This window comes from Bufo gargarizans, chromosome 2 (assembly GCF_014858855.1).
Source record: "Bufo gargarizans isolate SCDJY-AF-19 chromosome 2, ASM1485885v1, whole genome shotgun sequence".
Lineage (NCBI taxonomy): Eukaryota > Metazoa > Chordata > Amphibia > Anura > Bufonidae > Bufo > Bufo gargarizans.
The window spans coordinates 559,311,284-559,334,818 of NC_058081.1; the positions used below are offsets into that span (position 1 = coordinate 559,311,284).

Consider the following 23,535-nt stretch of genomic DNA (forward strand, 5'->3'; position numbering starts at 1 on the left):
CAGGTGTCATACAGGTTTTACATTGTCCTAGCTATATGTTTACTAAATTCAAGCAAGGTAACGTATGACCTAATGTGGTGAGATTTTATACATTGATGGAAAAAAAAACAATTCACAATGAAATCATTTTAAAAAGCAGTACAACTTACATATAACTAAATTACCCATTTTATTAAAATAAATGTTATTCTTGTAACTATGGCACACGGTGGCTCACTGGTTGGCACTGGTGCCTGGCAGCGCTGGCGTCCTAGGTTCAAATCTGACCAAGGACAACATCTTCTTTTCAGCCTGTAGGGCAAATTTGCCAACATTTGAGAAATGATGGAAAAGGAAATTGCAATAATTGTAATTTTTTTCACTGTTTACTCCACAAAATATCAATATACAATTTTAAAAAGCCACAAAATGACATAAAAATACCCCAAATCCCTTCCCAAAAAAGAAGGTATCATGTACAAATAAAAAAACTATTATAAGCCCTTGAATGATAAAATTTGTCTGGTCGGAAGGTCCAGAATTTTCCTGACCCAGGGCAATACGCAAACATTTAGTATCATTATAACTAGTTATAGCAAGAAAAATATTGTCAGAATTGTATTTCTTCCCAAATTATTACTATTCCCCACCAAAATATAAAAGGTATAAGAGCCCCCAACTAAAAAATACAACTTGAACTAGACAACTATAAAGTACAGTATAGTATGTAGACTGCAAAGTAAAAAGCTATGTGCCCTGGATGCTGAGATGTAAAAGTCCCAAAACATCAGTTGGGATCTAAGATCTAATGTCATCCTTCCCATAGTGGCATCTAAGAGGTTAAAATAACTGTGTCCCTGGGTAAGTGTGAATGGTAGGGACTGTTATCACTGTGCACATGTGCATCTCCTCTATTGTGAAACTTCTGGCCCCTCCTACGAAGTGTAGGGCTCCTGTCCCTCCCTCAAGCAAAAAGTTAAAAAGCACGCCTCAGGTACATATATGATATCACAGTGTGCAGGGGGTGCCATAAACACAGAGAATACTCTCTATAGGAAACTGCCCTCGGCGGCTTCGCTGTCCTGCCAAAAAGATGCTCTCTCTGGATTCACTACAGTAGGTGATTTTTTTTTTATGTACCTTTTTTGTTTTTACATCAAGCACACAGATGTAGCAGAGTTGACTTTGTTATTTAACTTTAGGGGTGCGTCATTTGTGTATCGTGATAAGACAATGAGTACGTTTACCTCAATCCTATATTGATGGTATTCACAGATATCCTGTTGTGATATTACAATGAGTTGTTCTAACTTTGCTACATTTGTATGGATGCACCAGACAGACAGAGGCAGATAGATAGATAGACAGACAGACAGAGGCAGATAGACAGATAGACAGACAGAGGCAGATAGATAGATAGACAGACAGACAGAGGCAGATAGATAGATAGACAGACAGAGGCAGATAGATAGATAGACAGACAGACAGAGGCAGATAGACAGATAGACAGACAGAGGCAGATAGATAGATAGACAGACAGACAGAGGCAGATAGATAGATAGACAGACAGACATATAGACAGACAGAGGCAGATAGATAGACAGAAAGATAGTTTGATAGATAGACGGATGGATAGATAGATAGATAGATAGATAGACAGACAGACCAATATATAATTGGATGATAGATAGATGATTGATAGATAGATAAATAGATAGATAATTGATAGACAGGCGGATGATTGGATGATAGATAAATAATTGATAGACAGGCGGATGATTGGATGATAGATAAATAATTGATAGACAGGCGGATGATTGGATGATAGATAATTAATAGGCGGATGATAGATAGATAATTGATAGGCGGATGATAGATAGATAGCATTATAGTGAGATGAGACTGGTGCTCCTAGACTCTGGTTCTGAGCACCTAGGAGGTTTCTCTCTATATTTTTGTTGATTGCACTTTGCACAGTACAGGTTGTAGTGACAATGTGACATACCAATGTCATACGCTAAGTATTAATCATTCCTAAAATATTGATCTTTACACAATGAGAAACTGTCTTTTGGGCCCAGACAGGATAGTGAAGATTAAAATATACCTTGAGATGAAATCTTGCAGAACATTAATGGCTGCATACAATAATAGAAATCATTTTTACTGGGTTGTCCTGAAATTTTTCTTATATTTGTATTTAATACTGTACAATTGTCTTTGTAACTAATTCAGTCATAGATATCCGGTAGATAATCTGTAGATTTTAGATAGATATGAGATGGATAGACAGATACATTTTTCCTTTTCACTTCTATGTCCATGGTAGGACACCTGTACCAATATGGCATGTTACTTACTATATGGCTATTATCTATATGGTTAGATGATTGACATGCGCTCTTAATTAAGAAAACTTTACAACTTTCTTATTATTTCAGTCATAGATATCAAATAGATAGATATGAATATTAGAAAGATAATTGATAGAGTGATGATAGATTTCAGATGCATTTTCACTTATGTTACTGTGAAGCATGTTACTATTTGGTATGTGTTACATGAGTGACATGTTCTTCTCATTAATAAGGTGGACTTATGACTTTGTTAGTAATTAGCCACATATAGATATGAAATGGATAGATATAGTTATTTCAGATAGATAAAAATGTCCTCTTCACTTCTGTAATCACTGTATGACACATTAGCATGTAATGTAGGTAGCATGTAACCGTCTGTAAAGGATAGAGGGGTATTATATTTATTACATCAATGTCTTTTGAAGCCAAGGAAAACTTAAATGGAAGCTAACCCAAATATCTGTGGTAGTCTGTGGGCAATCAAGTTGGCTGCAGTAGTCAAGTATACAGATAATCCAACTAAGGCAAAATAGCTTGCTGGTGCCCTCTTGTCTCTATAACCAAATACACTGGGCACATGCCCTGCCTATATGCCTCCAGCTGATGTGCTTTTAACCAGAACCAGATTTTCACCAGCTCCCCCTAGTGGCCAGTATAGTATCTGCTTGAGGTAGACTTAGCCTATTCATTTACTTACTATAACAAAATTGTGGATTATAAATTTGAACATGCCAGCCCCTGCAGAACCTCTTGCCAGTTAGAAATAATTCCTCTGGATGTACTGTATTCTATGCTTGGGCCATGTATGTCTTAGCATCGATGTCTCTATGCAGTCATACAGGTTGTGGTTTTGCAGTGTATATTTTTGCTGGACCAAGATAGTGAATGATAATATTTGCCACTGCGCTAGGTATGAGTAAGAGAGCCAAATTTAGACATGTAGATAGTGCAGCTGAACTGTAGACTGGCTCATGTATGTAATCTGAATGTTGTGTAGCATACAGCAAAACAGGACTTTATTTCTGGTACTTTTATTGTATCGCCCTTTCCCTGGCATGCAAATGCTGTCCCTCGGGGCAGTAAGATACACAGAATGAGAAGCAAAGTGGGCGAGTGGAACTGTACGAGTCGCGATCCATGAAGTAGAAGGTGGCGCGAATGACGCACACGTCTAGCTCTTCTGACATTTTGCACTTTCCATTTGTAAATGTTCTGTATGAGCACTTGCTGACCACAGGGTCCACTGCATGGGAAAGGCATGTCTAAAATGCTGACTGTTGTAGTTGCTTTTTTACGCTGAGAAAAGGGGAAACTAAACAACAACCCTCAGCAGAGACTTATGGAAATAGTCATATCCCAGTAACATAAAAAAAAAAAAAAAATCACATTGCTATGAGGCCGATCTATTGTATCACCCTATAACTAGGCCGATTTATTTTGGACCACACCCCTGTAGTAGCTGCACTGGCCATCACAAATTTCCCAGAAGCAGATGTCTTAATTTTAGCTGTAAATGTTATTCATTGAGACAGATTTACTAATGCTGAAGATGGCGTACACTTAGACCGGCACCAGATTTATCACAGGGCTCAGGCTAGATGATAAATCTGGTGCAGGAACAGGAGTGCACCTAGCCTTTCTGCTGTCTGAGGCAAAAACTGAAAGGGTGCCCCCCCATGCCAATTTCTTAACCTAACCCCTTTGCCACAATGAAAGCACTCATTGCCCATGGCCCTTCTGCTACCCCCTCTTGCCTATTCCTAATGCTGCCTGAGGCCTCATTGGTGGTGCACCCCTGTGCAGGGATAGACACTTTTCTCTTACTCCATACCAGCTATGGGGTGGCTTACTTCGAGACAGAGTTTTACACCAGAGGTGTGGTGCAATACTGCCACAGATTGCTCCAGCTTAAGCTCTGCTGCTTTGTCGGACTTAGACACACACAAACTTTCTCTAAACCTGGATGCACCAAATTGCGCCACTTTTTAGCACAATTTAGGCCAAAATCTAGGTACACTTACGGGCAATTATATACAAGATATATACCGGGGAAACCAGAGCCACCTGGACTTAACATGCCCAATGCTCTCTAGGAAAAGGTGGGGTAACCATAAACACGGAGCCCAATGTGACCCTGTTTCCCAATGGTCCACATAAACCTGGAGCCAGCCCTGACAATAATTCAGATACTCCTCACCTCAGAATTGACCAGTATAGTGAAGAGAATGGCGTATTTATGCCATATATTATGAGCAGTAGACCTTTTTTTTTTTTGAAGGGACTAAACCTCTAGAGGGCTGAAATTTTGGGTGTTATGGCAAAACGGTCCATTTTTCACAGATGCCTTTCTGGGGGGAAAAAATGCCATTAAAAACATCCAACTTGAATTGTTTGGGGGCTGTTGGGCCATGAAAACTGACAAAACGGGAAATGTCCTATTTTTGACAACTGGTATTCACAACCTGTTAAAAAACAACTGCGTGAATACATGCAAAGAGTCATTGTTCTGAAAAACTTTTTCACTGCTGTGTGAATAAGACATCATGCTAGACAATGATACGCGTCTCCATTCTTAAGGGAAAAAAGCATTGCATTTCTATTTTAATATGGTTCCTGACTTTTGACTTGCCTTATATACAAGTGTAAAAGAGCTGAGTTTGTCATTTGGTACCAGGCACCGTGATATCAAACTGCATTCGCTGTAAATCTCCATAAGACGACAAGTAAAAGAACCAGTTATATGACACATACGACTCTGCTACATCTGTATGCTAAAAAGCTTCTATCTGATGACAAAAAAAAAAACACTCATGGCAGTAGAGCATACTAGTGATTTGAGGATTTTTCAGGTTGTTATACCAGCAATTTAGGCTATAGTAAAAGAAAATTACCAATTTCTATCTTCGGTTTCATTCGTTAACACTATTTCAGGAAGTGTGATAAGGACATTAATCGACTGTTAGGAAGCACTGTATGAGCACTGAGCGCCGTGGTCTGGACATTGTATATGACTTATTTTCTTTCTCTTTTTCCCACAGTTTTGACAATTCCTTCAATTGGACGGTAAGTAGTCTCTATATATTTATAGTAGTGTGTGTCTAGAAACCCATAAACCACATATAAGTAACCATATACTAAACGGCGTGTCTGGTATATAACTATGAGTGGTTACTGGCTGCAATAACAAGCCTGAATATAGATTAGTGAACGGGGTCTGTATCTGGAAACTAAGAAAAGCTGTTATTCTTTATTACCAGTATTTAGTCTTTTGAGTGTAAACTGGTGGCTTTACTGTAGTAATAAGGTTACATTTATGTGTTATACATTGAGTTTCCTGAGGTATTCACTTAAACTGTAATTATATGAATAACATCATGATTCAATCCTGCAAGCCTGCTTGTTGATGGATAGGCCCAAAGTGCTCATATTTTGTAGTATAAACTCCATTAACACTGGTTTCACACTAGTATATCAATAGTAAATTGCATAGTCCAAGTATTGCAGTTTTAATATGCAGGGCCGTCTTTAACAAGGGGCAAAAGGGGCAGCTGCCCCGGTCCCAGTTGCTCCTGGGGGCCCAAGGCAGCTGCCTCTCGAGCCCTGCTGGTCACTGCCCCGGGTGTCAGGCTGTCAGCTACACAGGGGGGTGCTGCCATGCCTGCCTGCCGGCACTCCAGGCAGCGAGCTGTGAGAGCTGTGATTCTCTTAGGAGAAAGGACCTTAGATGACATCATCACCATGTAACCAGTAACTTAGCAATATTACTGGTCACATGGCTATGAGGTCATTAAAGGTCCTGTCTACCAGGAGTGTTGCTGCAGGAGAAGTTTGCCTTAGGCTAGATTCACACCTGAGCATTTTACAGCGCGTAGGAACGTGCTGTAAAACGCCCTACACCCCAAGAAGTACAGGAGCTTCTTTGGGGCGTATTGTCGCGCGTTTCCGCCCATAGACTTCAGCGGGAACGCACCTAAATAGGCGTTTGCTTGTTTCCGCCCATTAAAAACGCCCGATAAAAACGCCTGTAAAAAGCGCTTATCGAATACGCTCAGGTGTGAACTCAGCCTTAACTGTGGAGCATTTTTTGTGAAGATTACATCAGCAAAAGGTGAGCGGGGCTGTTATACTAATATACTGTAATCTACTGTATACTGAGGGGGACTGTATACTGTGGTGTGCTATACTGCTCTGCTGTATACTGTGGGGGGTTCTGTATACTGTGGGGGTGCTATACTGCTCTACTGTATACTGCGGGGTGCTGTATACTGTGGGGTGCTATACTGCTCTACTGTATACTGTGGGGTGCTGTATACTGTGGGGTGCTATAGTGCTCTACTATATACTGTGGGGTGCTGTATACTATAAGGTGCTATACTGCATACTGTGGGGTGCACTTTAACGCTAGGGTGAGCCGAGCCCCGGTCTCCTTCCTGCAGAGCGGTGCCCACTTCCAGCCTGAGCCCAGCTGCCCAGAGCAATGATCCTGAGCTGCTGGAGTCTTCAGAACTGGAAGTATTTACAGTCATTCACTGTACTCTACCAGATGTGGATTTTTTGTGTGTGTGTTGTGGTGGAGGGCGTGATTGCCTGCTAGGGTGTGGGAAGGCAGGATCCAGGGGTAACTTTCCAATATCCAAGTCAATTTTTGCCCAGGGTCCAATCAATATTAAAGACGGCCCTGTTAATATGGATACTAAAATGTGGCTGTATTAAATGTATAAAGAGGATTTAGACGCTGTGATGGCTAACCTTCGGCATTCCAGCTGTGGTAAAACTACAACTCCCAAGATGTACATTCCGTAGAAAAGAAAGGACTCACATTGCTTTCCGCCTATCTATTATTACTATACAGACAAGCTCATTTCAAAAAAAAAATAGCTGCTTTTATTCTACAAAAGGCCTTAGAAAAATAAGAGCTACAATGTGAATAGTTGCCATGGGCAATTTTCACCTGCAGTACCTACAATTACCTGTTCCCCTGTGTTTGCCAGCGTATTGAGGTCTATATGGTTAGCAATTTTTACATGAGTTCTCTTTTAGTTTATCCATATTATTCTGGATTGCACATTATAACCTTTCCCAGCATGGCCATGCCCTATTTGCAACCAATAACAGCTCAGCTTTCATTTTTCCAGAGCCGTTAAAGAAATGACAGCTGTGTTCTGATTGGTTGCAGAGCTAGTGCAGCCACAAGCAATCTGGTTTCTCCATCTTAGGCTACATCCACATTTGCACTTGCCATTGTGGTATTCTATTCCGGCATTGGGTCAGAACACTGGAATTAATGGATCCGGCACATCACATGCAGCAGAAAATTCATGCTGGAAACTTGGCCAACCCCACTGTAGAGGGTAGGATCATGCAGTGGCCGAGTTTGGGGTGGCCCCAATGCTGTGCTGGAAGGCCTGGACACCATTGAGGTTTCACCACGTGTTGCTGCTCTCTGGAAGGGATGGTAAGGCGTGGTGCACCCCAATAGGAAATAAGTCCAGAGAGTCAGGGTCTGCAGTAACCAGTGTACTTCTTTACTGGAGGAATTCAGGTGCAAAACAATAGAGGTGAGGCATAGGGCTGGCTTCACCAGTCTCCTCCAGGGCAGAAGAAGGGTTTGATGCTGAGGAAAGGCCTGAGCTAGCTGTTCCTTTCTCTTTCAGAAGGCTGGTACCCTAGCCAAAGGCCCAGGGTCAGTGGCAGATTATCACCATCTCAGCGTCTTCTTCAGGTCACTCAAGTAGTCTGGCAGAGTCTCCTCTTCTAAGCACTGATCCCTAACTGCAGCACACTAGTGGCTCTGACTGCTCTCCTTATATACAGTTTCTAGCTAAACTAGACCCTTCTAGTGGGGTGGGGGTGGGGGTGGGGTAAAGTGGGGAAACTCAGCACAAACAAATACAATGTTACAACTACTGTCTTTCATAGACTTGCATTGGAGCTTCAATGATACTCAATGGCAATGGCACAGCAGTTTTCCAGACAAAAACTGGTTTTCCAACATAATAACAGAGCTAAACAAGACATCCAAAAGGTCAATCTGTCTGGTTTTGGTAGTAAAGTCTGGGTTTTCCCCTCAAAAACATGCTCTTCTTTAAACCTTATGGTAACTGTGGAAAATTACCAGCTTCTCATTATTAGCTATAAAGTTCCAAAAGTCTCAGTATTCATTGACCCCTTCCAAAGTGTCATACAAACACAGTGAAAAAGAACAGGATATATATATATATATATATATATATATATGTCACAACATACATATGAAATGCAGTTACACAGTATTAAACAGTATAAGTCAATGCAAGTTAACCCTTTAAAATGAAACAAGTTAAAGGGGTTATCCAACAGCCCCCCCCCCCCTTCCCCCAATGTGCCGGGCCCCTCACAGGTAATATACTTACCCTACTCCTGGTGCCGTTCCTGGTCCCCACACCGCCACTGCTGCTTCTCCCTGTACACGGATGAAAACATCCGGTGTCGGGGGGAGGCAGGCAGGGACGAGCCTCCCTAGCATCGCGGGGATCTTGGAGATGTTGGATAACCCCTTTAAAGAGTTGATGACTTTGCATAGGGGAAACAGTCAAATGTCCAGAATTCAAAGTATCCCATCTCCAGGGTACTACAGGCCTATTCCAGATCCAGTAATTCTGGTATTCTGCTCCTATGCCAAAACAGAATACCGCAATTGCAAGTGCTAATTTGGACTGCGAATGCCTATTTGCAGTCTAGTATTTAAAACAATAATAATACCGAACTGTGGTTCCCCAGATATGTTGAAACTACAACTACCAGTATTTTGCCTTAATGATCAAGGCAAAGTATCAATGCATAATGGATTTACTACTCAAAATGTGCCTGCATTCTGTTTTAGACATTTTGTTCGTCTTGCCTGACAAGGGGTGTGGCTTAAAATGCAACAGCGGGCACAAAAATCCTGGTCCAAAGTAAGATAAGCAATAGGTGGTAAAAACGTAGACTAGACCCTGTAAGGATGGACCAAATGTACCGTCAGCATCAGCCACTGTGATAAATATAAGGCATTTTTAGTCTGTCTAGTCTACGTTTACACATTTTGGACAGGACTAGCCTATACCTACTGGTATAGGGTACAGCTTAATAATAGCTTGCCTCTGTTTCAATGTTTATCAGTAGCACCAGGCAGGACGTACAGTGATGGAATAGATCATACTTGGTATTGAATTTTTTTTTTTTACTATAGCAACTGTACATTTCACTGTTCAGAAGAGAAAAAAATGTCTAAACGCAAGGCTTTCACACTTCGAGTTGATTTGTTGGGTCACTTAAAGAAATGTTTACCAACTTACACACTATTGGTATAACCACTTTTGGCACCCCACCTTTTGGTAGAAGGGGTCTACTGTCTATCATTTTGAAGTCAAAGACTAAATGGAGAAGTGGTCACATGGCTTCTCAAATGAAGTCTAAGGGATTTCTGAAAGGAGAGAAAACACCTCAACAAATAACACAGCAACAAGTGGACCCATGGGGTCTTAGCGGACAACACTATCTTTAAATGAAAATTACTTATTGCTGGGGTCTATTATTTTTGGGTTCATTGATTAATTGTCTTAATGATATGACCTGTGTGCTTGATAACAACCAGGGTCAAAATGGCCCGCTAGGGGTTCCTCAAGTAGGCCCTGGTTCTGTCATATTTTTTCATATTCCATGAGGTCAAACATAACTGTAAAAAAAATTATACCGTTGATTGTGAATGTGCACTTCCTATGACCCTCAGGCCCTTTTTTCAGCTGGTCCCAAGGTATCCCATTCCAAACCTGATAATAACAGTTTAGCATGTAATTACAAGAAGGTATACCTATGTTCTGTATATCTGTAGGGCAGAACCTCAGGACCATTTTCTCTGGTGGGCAAAGGAATCTTCAATCCAACCCTATGGTTTCTCTTTGTACTCTATTTTTTATGTATAGTTCGTAGTAAACTAAGAATTTATCTTTTCCTCAGTATCCTGATATGATGCTTCAAGACTTGGAGAACTTTGCCAAGCATCCTGCCAACTTAACACAGACCACTGAACCTGAACCTCACATAGGTAAATTGCACGTTCCTTCCTCCATTCAGTTACACACATTACTTTATGAGTTGTTATATCAATAAGATTTGATAGTTAAATGAGGAAGATATCCGATAGGTAAACAATAGACTGTTGTGCAGTGTAGCTGGTTTGTCTGCTTAGGGGTGATCTTTCCAGAATGCTACAGCTTGGTCCGTACAGTTGGTAGAACACTGACTTCATTATAATGATGTAATAACTTTGTAAGCTTTGTTCTGTAACATTATAGAAAAGTGGCAGTTGTTCACTGTTATCAGCCATTTCAAAGAAGAGAAAGGCTATAGTGGTCTTCAATGGGAAAGAGAAATTGAGACCTCAATCTACCAAGATAATGGGAGTTGGATGATCTTTGATTAGATTTAAAAGCCTGCCAATGGAGGCTGCAGGGTGGAGCATAAGGGCAGGGCTAGCCATGCATGTGCCCGATGTGGCCCTCTTTTTTGTAGTAAAGTAGCAATGGATACAATCAAAAAGTTCTGATGCCCCTACTTTCCTATGGAAACGATGGTTGACTCATCATAAGTCCAGATTCACACTTCCATGTTCCGATCATGTTATCTGTCTGCATTTCCTGTGTGTCACGGCCAAAACGTGGGATTAATTGACCCACACATTGGCATAAGGTTGGATCACAGAAGTAAGTATCTGGTCTGTCTGCTTTATGAGGGCAGATTAGAGATGAGCGAAACGATTTTTCACCTGGACGAGGCTGTCCCTAGTAGTCAAAAAGTTACCATGCCACTTGATTGAAAGGGGCTGACATCTCACCTCTTCATAATCTCGCACCAACGCCATTGCTCCAAGTAGGGGAGCAAGTGTAGTAGTTCTGCTTCCACTTCTTGAGCTACAACTGTTCATGCGCCACTACCTGCACAGTCACTGCTCTGGAAGCGGAAGCAGAGCCTCTGCACATGAGCCACTACTCGGCGGGTTTTCAGAACCCTTCACTTTTTTCACATTTTGTTATGCTGCGGCCTTGTGCTAAAATAAAAAAAAATCAAGGTTTTCTCCATCATCCTGCACTCAATACCCCATAATGACAAAGGGAAAACAGAACGTTAGAAATTTTTACTGATCCATTGAAAAGAAAAAGAAAAAAAGTATTCAGATCCTTTACTCAGTACTTAGTTGAAGCATTTTTGGCAGTGATTTACAGCCTCCAGTTTCTTGGATATGATGCATAAGGTTTGCATACCTGATCTGGGGACCTCTGTCTAGTTAGATGGCGTCTGTCAGAAGACAGCCGTTTTCAGGTCCCTCCAGAGATGTTCTATTGGGTTCAAGTCAGGGCTCTGGCTGGGCCACTCAAGGACATTCACAGAATTGTCCCTAAGCCACTCTTATGTTGTCTTGGCTGTGTGCTCAGGTTCATTGTCTTGCTGGAAGGTGAGCCTTCAGACCAATCTGAGATCTAAAGCACTCTGAATTAGTTTTTCATTAACAATATCTCTGTACGTTGCTTTCCCTCAACCCTGACCAGTCTCCCTGTCCCAGTAATTGAAAAACACCCCCACAACCTGATGCTGACACCACTATGCTTCACTTTAGGGATGATATTGGGCAGGTGGTGAGCAGTGCCTGGTTTCCTTCTGCCATGACATTTAGAATTGAGGTCAAGAAGTTCAATCTTGGTTTCATCAGACCAGAGAATCTTGTTTCTCACAGTATGAAAATCCTTTAGGTGCTTTTTTTTGCAAACCCAAGGTGAGCTTTCGTGTGTCTTTTACTAAGGATATGCTTCTTTCTCACCTCTCTGCCGTAAAAACCAGATTGGTGGAGTGCTGGAGTGCTGCAGTGATGGTTAATCGTCTGGAAGTTTTTCCCATCTCCACACAGGATCTATAGAGCTCAACCAGCGTGACCATTGAATCTTCGTCACCTCTCTTACCAACTGTACAACCTTTTATAGACAGTAGTGTGCCTTTCCAAATCATGTCCAATCAACTGAATTTACCACAGGTGGACTCCAAACAAGGTGTAGAGACATCTAAAAGATGATCAAAAGAAATGGGGGGCCATCAGAGCTAAATATCAAGTGTCATAGCAAAGAGCCTGAATACCTATGTCTAGGCTCAAGCGAACCGAGCTTTGGATCATAGATCCAAAGTCAATTTGTTCAAAAACTTAAGGCCAGATTTATCATTACACTTACATCTTACTCCACTTTTACATATGTCCAAAGTCAGATTTATTAATGGTCCTTTAATACTGTGATAAATGTCAGTAGCAGTTTATCCTTCAGTAAGCGGCTTTACAAAAGTCGCACGTCTTTACGAAAAAGTCACATGTTCTATTAAAAAGTCGCATAAGATAAGCATGGTCCACAATTTTTTGCGACTTTTAAATTGTCACAATAGTAAATATGTCTAGATTCATTTACATAAGAAAACACACTCACTTCCAAAAAACTGGCAAGCATAGCGCAGAGCCAATAAAAGTTAAAAAAATTTGCGCAGTTTTAGCGATTGCGCTAAAATTTGCTACTTTTTCACTCCATTATTTTCACTTGAGCTAATGATAAATCTGGCCCTTCGTTTTTAATGCTGTTGCCGTACAGCATAAAAATGTATTGTGTCCGTGTAGGCAAACTTCGTATCGCCCGAATTTGAGTGAGACTTCAGTGAATTAGTATGGTATTCCTATCTGCGTATTTAAAAACATTTTAAAATAGGAATCCTAAAGTGGGCTTTGGTACCGAGGTACCAGCCAGTACCAAAGCCCACTTTGGATTCCTATTTTAAAATGTTTTTAAATACGCAGATAGGAATACTGTACTAATACAGTACAATACATTTTAATGCTGTACAGAAACAGCATTAAAAACTAAGGGGGTCATTTATTATCCTGAAATACTATATTAGGTGTATTTCAGGCACAGATTTCTGCACAATAGTTAGTTGCGCTGCAATCTGCGACTTTTACCCGCTCATGCCAGGTCTAAAAAACTGTCGTGGTCGGGGAAGGGGGCGAGCCGGCAGGCCAGTCTTATTCATCATTTTTTATGCCTGTTTTAGGCGTAGAAAATGGTCTAAATGTAAGCCAGCTAGGAAGCAGTCTTACATTTAGACTGACTCTGGTTGCGCAGAAGTTATGTAGAGACCGCTACCTCTTCATAACCTCAGCGGATGCACCACCAGGTATAGGGGTTATTAAGACCGTTGATTTAAACTTAATAAATGACCCCCTAAGTTTTTGAATGAATTCGAAGCTCGATTCTCTCAAGCCTACTTATGTCCATGCCATATTTTAGTTTTTCCTTTTCAATAAATTTCAAACATTTCTAAAATTTATGGGGTATTGAGTGCAGATTGATAGGGGGAAACTTGGATTTTTTTTATTTTAGCACAAAACCGCAACATAACAAAAAGTTAAAGGGTCTAAAGACTTACACGCTGTTTGTGCCTCATTCAAAACGAGTGTTTGGCCTAATGGAAAAGGGTATTGTTTAAGATGCCAACTATTGGTGCCAAGTAAGCCAACCAATAGGTGGTGTAAAGTTACACAACAGTGTCTGACAATGCACCGCACTTAGCATCCAGCCTCAGTCACTGTGATATATTTTAGTCAGGCGGTATGACAAGTTTGGTTAAAAATAAAGAAAACAAAAAGACGTAATGAAACAAGGCACAGGGGAATCTCCATACTTACTACATGTAACCATTACTCATCATCCTCATCATCAGACTGCAAGAGGTGTCCTAAACACAGAATCAGTGTCTCAATTAGAAAAAATGCGATAAAAAAGTCATCTATTTATACAGATAACAACTAAATCAGAAAAAACAATACTTAAAAAAACCACTACTTTTTATTATTGTTTTTCCACTGCTAGCTGTTGAAAACCATGAATGGGGCTGTGCTGCAATACCAGCCACTGCCCGTTAAAAAGAGTGGCACTGTTTCCAGAAAATAATCAGACCCTTTTCTTCTGTACTGGGATGAGTGACATGAACCAGAAAGGAGGAAGTGGTTCATTTTCATGGAGTTCTTTTGCCCCCTATTTTTCCTACCTGCCTGCTCTCCCGTCCCTCAGCCAAAATCCTTTTCTCATGCATCGGACACGAATATAAAGAGCTTGTTAGGACTCAAGGTGATATGCAAATAGTCCTCTAGGAAATTTGCAAGACTGTTTTATGGAAATTGGGAGCTGGCAGCTTCTTAACAAAGGAAGTTCTGTCGCCTCCCTTCTAATATTCCCTATCACTAACATAACAGTCTTCATTATCTCCATCTCTGTATAGTTTTATTGTCCGATCCTCTAACACATCAATTATACTAGTTAACCCCTACATTCCTGAATGATGCTCCCAACTTCTATATACTCACTTTCATACTGTGTGAAGGAAGTACACGGGGGAAGATGTTTAAACCTGAAAAGTCCCTTTGGTTGCTGTGGCCTTACAAGAATACCATACTTGGCATGAATACTATGCATTTACCCTCATACATGGGGATTCTTTCGATGAGCCACTTTTAGCTTAGAGGATAAATAAGTCTGGTGGAGATTTATTCCTCTCTCACCACTGAGAAGCACTAAAGACAGTGGGGGAAACCCATGGGGAAAGGACTGTGCAGAGAATGGCATCTGTTAGAGCATTCTGCATATTGAATATTCAGTTTGTGCCTCATGAAAATTTCCAGACAAAACTTTGGAGGTGTGAACACTTCCATGGAATGATATTGGTCCCATGTTGTGCACCTATTCCACAGCCACAACCCACAAATGTGAATGAGACCTCCTTTTATTGTTTCCTTGATGAATTAAAGTGGGTTGATGGTGTCTTGTCTGCTTCTAGACTACCTATGGAACTGGATGGACCCCCAGGATGCCTGTTATGAGGGGTATGAGAACGGCCAGCTAACACCACTTCAAAATGTCCAGGTTTCCTGCATGCAGGGAACCTACCCTCACTACTCCCTAGACAACAGCCAGAACCTAAGTGGTGCATCCGCTTGTCTGACGCAATGTCCTGTGCCCGAGGATATGTACAATACTGAGGTGAGCATTTTACTAAGGTCACTATCATTAACCATTATTTAGTCAGTATTTAGTTACACCCTCCATTGGCTAACTGAAAAGTATTTAGGGTATGTTCACATGGAGATAAAATCTCATCTACACTGTGTGGGAAAAATCCACATGGAATGCATTGAGAAACTGACCTGTGACGCAGATGTTAAAGGGGTTTTCTGAGACTTTAATACTGATGACCTATTTTAGGGATACATTATCATTATCTAATTGGTGGCGGTACGACACCCAGGACCCCCGCCGATCAGCTGTTCGGTAAGCAGTAGCACTGTGACCTTCTCTCTGCTTTTCCTAGGCCGAGTGACGCCTAGGAGCAGCTCGGCCCCATAGAATTGAATGGTGCTGAGCACAATACCAAGCACAGCCGCTATACAATGTACGGCGCTGTGCTTGGTGATCTGAGAGAAGGCCACGGTGCTCACAGGAGCGCCGCTGCCTTCTTAAACATCTGAGGAGTGGGGGTCCCAGGTGTCGGACCCCACCTGAGGATAGGTCATCAGTACTAAAGTCTCGGAGAAACCTTTTAAATCTGAAGCATGTCTGAGGCAAATCTGCTACACAATCCATCCACAATAAAAATCTGCATATAAAAAGTGCTGATTTTGCAGTAAATTCCGCAGAAAATCTGCCACAGATTTTTTTCCATTGCAATCTATACCCTGTATGGACATACCCTTAAAGGGAACATGTCACCGGGATTTTGTGTATAGCGCAGAGGACATGGGTTGCTAGATGGCCGCTAGCACATCCGCAATACCCAGTCCCCATAGCTCTGTGTGCTTTTATTGATACATATGCAAATTAACCTGAGATGAGTCCTGTATGTGAGACGAGTCAGGGACAGGACTCACCTCAGGTTAATTTGCATATGTATAAAATCGGGTTTTTTTACACAATAAAAGCACACAGAGCTATGGGGACTGGATATTGCAGATGTGCTAGCGGCCATCTAGCAACCCATGTCCTCAGCTTTATACACAAAATCCCGGTGATATGTTCCCTTTAAAGCACATGTTTCCAAAACCCATTCACACTAAAAAGCTTTTCCAAAATTAAGGGTGCATTGACACGACTGCAATACATGCAAAATATAGGATGACGTCTGTGTTGCATCTGTATTTTTGGCAGTTCCATTGTAACAATACCTATCCTCGTCTGCAAAATGGAAGAGAATAGGACAAGGGATGAGCGAATTTCATGTTATGAAATTTGTTTGCGCTTCGTTTGGTGGTAAAAGCAGAATTGCGTTATGGATTCTGTTACCACAGACCATAACGCAATTCCCTGAAGGAATGCATAACGCAATGTCTTCAGAGGCATTCCATTATTCATTCCGTCATAATAGAAGTCTATGGCCTGTATAACAGATCCATCCCGTTTCCGTTATGCAGGAGAGGACTCCCCTGCAGATCGGAAACGGGACAGATCTGTTTTGCATCCCATATACTTCTATTATGACGGAATGAATAACGGAATGCCTCTAAAAGCGTTCCGTTTTGCATTCCAAAATATGAAATTTGCTAATCTGTAAATAGATTTTAAAAAAAAATTGCAGAGCTATGGAACAGACATACGGATGCAGACAGCACATTAAAATGAATGGGTCCACATCCTATCTGCAAAAAATGCGGATCGGATGCAGACAAAAAATACGGTCATGTGAATGGTTCCTAAGCTGTAGAAACCTTATAAATATGGGCACACATTTAGTTGGGGAAGTAGTCAAAATGATATTATATAAGGGCAGACAGAGGGGAGAGTGTCTACTGTCCCTAAATACCTTTCCAGAGCTCTGCAGATTACGATTAAGAGTGGCCCTGCTCAAGCCAAACACATTAGCGTAAGGATTTGATAACCAAAGCTAATCATAGCCACTTAGTGAACCATGGCTCATGTAGATGGTGGCACCACACTCCTGGTAGTCTGTAGCAGTGTATAATCAAAGTGATCAGTCAATAGGTGTCCACCTACTTTATCTTGCCATCACCGATCACTTTTTCTATAGAGGGTTAATGGTAGTCCTTGTCTCATTTCAGTTCAACCTATCTAAGCCTGTATGGTCTTTCAACAAATCCAGATTTCATCTATGGAGGACTAAACACATCAGTTATACTAATTGTTGATTTTCTTTCTCCCGATAGCCACTTAATCCCTATCATCAGACTTATCAGTTACCATGTAACCTAAGGAGCCCATCCCTTTCTGAAGAAGATGACCCAAATCTAGAGGTGTCAGACAGCGAATCTAGTGTTTATTCTCCATCAAGTTTTGTGGGTTGTGAACCAGGTATTTGAATGTCATCTAACGATGTATATGTAGTAGAATATGTTACATATTTTGCACTGAAGGCGGGCCCAAGCCACTCTATGCACTCCTGCTCCTCTTGCCAGCTCTGGCTCTCTAGGACCAGGTTCCTGCAAAGTCATCTTGCTTGGCCTTGTCAATCAAGGAGAGGGAGGGCTGGCAGGAGGAGCAAGAGTGCATAAAGTGGCTTGGGCTTGCATTCGGTGCTCTTAACTGCTTATTTGAATATGGATGAAAAGTACTTTTTTCCAGAATGAAGGACCAGATCACTAAGTGAAAGGTATCATTACACACAGCTGAGATAGACCTACAAGGCATTGTGTCTGGTTTACCAGTGAATTTCCTGGTGACAGACTCTCTGTAAAATAAATCAGTTGCCCCCAAAAAAGATGCAGTACAGCCCTATCCAAGCAATCAGTAATAGCACAATCTGCTGGCTTTTTCTTATTGCCACCATTTAAATCCTTGGGACCCATTTCCTGGCATTTCCTTGTAGATCTGGAAGCTCCTGGTTCTAATGAGTAGTTTACTCATTTGCATAACAGGATACACAAAGCTCATACATATTAATGGTTTTCCAAAATGGAAGCCAAGGATATCCTGAAGCCCTAGGACTGACAAAGTCAACCTCATTAAGGCTACTTGCACACATTGAGGATTACGCCCGGAAAAACTGCAGTGTAATACAGTACCAGAAAAGTGCATGAGATTTCAGAAATCTGCCTTTTCATTCATACAGAAAATTACCTGCCATGCGGATTTTGAAATCCACAGCATGTCAATTTTTTGTGCACTTCTTTTGTGTGGATTTCACCCTTTTCAACGCAAGGGTGAGGTCTGTGACAAAACCACATCGAATCCACACCAAAAGCCACAAGTGACACATGCCGATATTCGTGTGCAATTAGCCTAATCCTTCTGTTTTATCTTTGAATTGTAGGATACAAAAGGGAGTAGAGTGCATTGCTTAACAACTGTTATCATAGGAGGATAAGTCAGAGATGTTATATGCTGCATCCAAGCTAAATACAAATAATAAAAAAAAGATTATATGACTGTCACATAAATCAAGTAAGACCAATGTGACCTTGGTCACATACCCATGAATCAAAATATATGGCTACCATAAATCGTTGCCACCCACAGCTAGGAGGCATGCTTCATCTGGTGCACTCTGTATAGGCAATCATTAAAAGAATTTAAAAAAAATGTATTACAATGTGTTATATCTTCGTCACGACAGCAGTTTCGGACTTAATAGTTCTAACCTCCAGCATCTATATTTTTAAGGTGTTCGAAAGAAGGTTCGACTATACAAATTTCTTCTGGAGCTCCTGCAGAATGGTGACATGAGAGATTGCATCTGGTGGCTGGACCGTGAGAGAGGGACCTTTCAATTCTCCTCAAAGCACAAAGAGCTTCTAGCTCACCGATGGGGGCAACAAAAGGGAAACCGTAAGAAGATGACCTACCAGAAGATGGCACGTGCTCTACGCAACTATGGCAAGACTGGAGAGATCAGGAAGGTGAAGAAGAAGCTGACATATCAGTTTGATAATGTATTACTGAGTGAAAGAAAAGCTGAGTCCGCCATGCATCCACTCTGTTAAGCCAATCATCATCTACTGACTGTCAACTTTTATATACTTTTGATGTTCTCATATTTCAATGAAGTTTTGTAGACATCACACTGGCAAGTATATAGGACTTCAGAATCTTCGCTGAATCATATCCCCTATGTAATGAATAAATGGCAAGTAAGGCCCATAATTTCCCCACAGACCTTCTACAACTGCCTGAACATCATCATGAAGGAGAACATTTGTTGGGACAAGTTTTTTTTTTTGTTGAGAAGAAGGATCTTTAAGGGAAAGCAGTTATTTTCTGACAAGTGGATGATAAAGCACGTGCTCTTTAAGTCCACCGTGCCTTAAGAGTTGATCCCCACTGCCAGGCCTTATCCCAAACAATGCAGATGTTTATTCCAAAAGTGGACATTTCCGCAAAAGATGAACTCATTTACTTTATAGACTGATCCTCCTTTTATCATAGACTGATATCAGTTTCAAGAAGGCTTTAAAAAAACAACAACAACAAAGGACTTCTACAGTACAAAAACATTTGGGGGCTTTTGCTTTTTTTTAAAGGTCTATTGGCAGGCTTGTCAGATCCTTCTAAAATCTGTTATTTTTTTCACGTTTCCTTTTAAAAAAAACAACAACCCAAAACCTTTATTTTCTTCCATATTGGATAGATTAGGGATAAAAATACAACTGAGAAACTTATGATATTAAATCACTGGCGTTCAGTTGCTGGCACTGCCATGTATGTATCCCTCAGTTTGATCTATGATCCACTCCTTTGACAGTTGCAGGTGATCAATGAAGCAGCAGTTCATATAAAGATGACAGATATTAATGGACATATTACCTGCTGGTTTTAATCTGTCCCCTGCTGGCATCCAATGCATTCTAGTTATAAAGAGGACCACACCTCTTAATAATTGTAGTGCATCTGTGCACCAAAAGGGAAATCTACACCAGGAAATGAGCTGGTGAAGATTTCCACTATACAGCTTCCTGGCATAGACTGTAATAAATGTGCCGAGCCTGCTACAGCCAACTCTGTACTGCTCACTTTTTGGAAAAGTGAGGAGCAGGGCCCTAAACCCATAAAAAGTCACAACATTTTGTGCAATCATAACAGGGTTAAAACTTTGCTGCTTTTTGACGCCACTGGTGTACAGAGGATGATAAATGTCCCCCAAAGTGCACTAAAAAGGTTCTGCACTTTGTCTGATGATCTATCCTCTGGATAGATCATCAGCATCTGATCGGCAGGGGTCCGACACCCGGGACCCCCGCCGATTAGCTGTTTGAGAAGACAGTGGCGCTCCAGCAGCGCCGCAGCCTTCTCATTGTTTACCGCCGGCCCAGTGACGTCACGACTAGTATAAACTTGCGGTAAACAGTGAGAAGGCCGCGGCGCTGCTGGAGCGCCGCTGCCTTCACAAACATCTGATTTGCAGGGGTCCCGGGTGTCGGATGCCCAGCAATCAGATGCTGATGATCTATCCAGAGGATAGATCATCAGTTCAAACAAAGTGCAGAACCCCTTTAACTTACCACCCATCATAAAGTCCAAAGAAGTACTCATATATGATTGTAGAAAAATGTCAGCCTATAGCCATAATCCCAAGTGGAAGTCAACAATGCTTTTCATTGTTACCTGCTTGTGAGTTCATGCTCGACACATTAGGCATATTCATAGTCTATATATATATAATTTGATCAAGATCAAGTCATGCAACACAAGGCTAGTCCAAATCTTCATAGGAAACCATAGGATCCTTTATTCACCAAGAAGAGTTCTGACATCAGAGTTAAGCCTCATGCACGTGACAGTAGTATTTGTCCGGATCCGTTCTGTCACCCGGGCGTGGAACCATTCATTTTAAGGGGGCCGCAAAAGATGCGGAAAGCACACCACGTACTGTCCGCATCCATATTTCTGTTCCGCGGCCTCGCAAAAAAAAAAAAAAAAAAAAAAAATAGAACATGTCCTACTCTTGTCCATTTTGCAGACAAGGATAAACATTTCTAACGAAGGCCTGGACTTGCAAAATGCGGAACGCACACAGTCGGTATCCGTGTTTTGCGGATCCCCAATTTGCAGACCGCAAAGATGGCTACGGCTGTGTGCATGAGGCCTTAAACTTTGATTTGGCCATAAGTTTAGGAGAGTGCTGAAGAGAGCTGTCAGATGAGCTCTCAAAAGTGATTTGCGTGTGAACTGCGTTCTGCAGCTGGATATGTACTGTCATACATAAAGCTGTGGAAGGCAAATGGTCCAAATTATAAATTAATAAAATACAATTTATACTGAATCTTTTTCCACAAAACCATATATAATTCTCTCTGCTCCTCCTGCTCTATAACATGCTGCCCACAGATAGGACTGCATGTACAACGTGACAGGTTCCCTTTAGGGTCCATTCACACGTCCGTAGTGTATTGCAGATCCGCAATACACCCGGCTGGCACCCCCATAGAACTGCCTATTCTTGTCCGCAATTGCGGACAAGAATAGGACATGTTCTATTTTTTTCCGGAGCTGCGGACTGGAATATTGGGGCCACGCTCCGGATATGCGGATAGCACATGATGTGCTCTCCTCATCCATTCTTGCCCCATTGAGAATGAATGGGTTCGCACCCGTTCTGGATATTGCGGAACGGATGCGGACCCATTTCACGGACGTGTGAATGGACCCTAAAGCAAATACATATATCTAGAGTGAATTGATATAAATACTGTACATAGACAACCAAGATCATTCCAGGTATAGGAGTATCAGCCAGAATTTGTCTAATAAGATCATTGTGTAAACTGTAAAATATTGAACTGTAATAGAACATGAACACCTCTGGCGGAACTGTTTGAAAAGCTATAGCGGTTTATTTTTTTTATTTTTCTTTAGAGCAGACAAGCGTTTTACTCAGATGGTACGAGTCATGTAGAGCACCACAGAGATCAGTCAGGTCACACATACATAGGACACATGTGAGAGCAGAAGTGACAATGGAGAACCTCTTCTCACCTGGTTTCATGTACATACTTGTATTTTTTAGAGGATGTTAATATATAAATAGATTTAAATTGTTAAGTTTTCTTTCTTATTTTAAAAAAATAAAATGAGTCTGTGTGTGTTAAATCGTGTCATGCTTTGTCAGACAATCATCCTTGTTTTAGCTAGAGCCTATGGGCCAGATTTATCATGACTCTGACAGCTCACTCCACTTTCACATATGGCTAAAGTCAGTTTTAGCCAAGTCAGATTTATGATCGGCCCTTTAAGACTGTAATAAATGTGGTTTGACGGTAGCAGTTTATCCGTCAGTAAGCAGCTTTACAAAAGTCGCACGTTTTTATGAAAAAGTTGCATGTTCTATTAAAAAGTCTCATAAGATAAGCATGGTCCTCACTGGAGTGAAATTGCGACTTTTTTGCGACTTTTTAAATAGTCTCAATAGTAAATCTGTCTAGAGATTCATTTACATAAGAAAACACGCCCACTTTCAGAAAACTGGCGAGCATGGTGCAGAGCAGAAAAAAGTCGCAAATTTGTGCGCAGTTTTAGCGTTTGGGACTTTTTTTGGGACTTTTTTTGGGACTTTTTCACTCCATTATTCTGACCTGAGCTGATGATAAATCTGGCCCTATAAGTTTAGCTGAAGGCATAAGGGTCAGTTGTCGTTTTTTTTATATTTATAACAAATCCAGTTATAAAAGCTAGACCATTGTCCATCCTCTAGAACTTAAACCACAGCAGAGAATGTGGGGTCCCAGTTATTAGCGGTAGAGGATGAGCAGCAATTATCTCTTTCTAAAGAGATGAATCAGAGTGTCGGAAAACTGTGGAGTGCACAGGCATAAGACTGTCCTCACTGTCACAGAACAGGGATCGGTATAAAAATAAAGATGAAACGTGATCAGCGTCTTCCTTTGTGCAAGATTTATGTTCCACCAACACAGCAGACAGGCAACGTTTCGGCTTCACATAAGCCTTTCTCAAGCCATAATAAAATGCACATAATGTGGATATTTATACCTCCGACAAGTGGTTGTACTCAACTCTCCTCCAATGAATACTTGATATATACTTAATATACAGTCATATATCGTGAAACATTCCATATATCTTCCTCTCACCAATAATGATGTATAAGTGAGCTGCAGTATGGCCTCCAGCACCTGTCTCCTCAGCGTCTCCAA

General features: G+C 41.2%; 1 protein-coding gene across 2 annotated transcripts; it reads left to right on the plus strand.

Annotated features, from left to right (window-relative positions):
* Positions 1 to 981: 981 nt before the first annotated feature.
* On the plus strand, positions 982 to 20,672 carry SPIB (Spi-B transcription factor). Of its 2 annotated transcripts, none has more exons than XM_044281626.1 (6): positions 982 to 1,095; positions 5,378 to 5,402; positions 10,317 to 10,404; positions 15,222 to 15,424; positions 17,599 to 17,743; positions 19,052 to 20,672. In XM_044281626.1, exons 1-6 carry the CDS (start codon positions 1,073 to 1,075, stop codon positions 19,369 to 19,371), a joined length of 804 nt encoding a protein of 267 aa, XP_044137561.1. In that variant the 5' UTR covers positions 982 to 1,072; the 3' UTR covers positions 19,372 to 20,672. The 2 variants fall into 2 exon arrangements, with proteins under 2 accessions (XP_044137561.1, XP_044137562.1); XM_044281627.1 differs by having other exon boundaries at positions 1,000 to 1,099.
* The last annotated feature ends 2,863 nt before the right edge of the window (positions 20,673 to 23,535 follow it).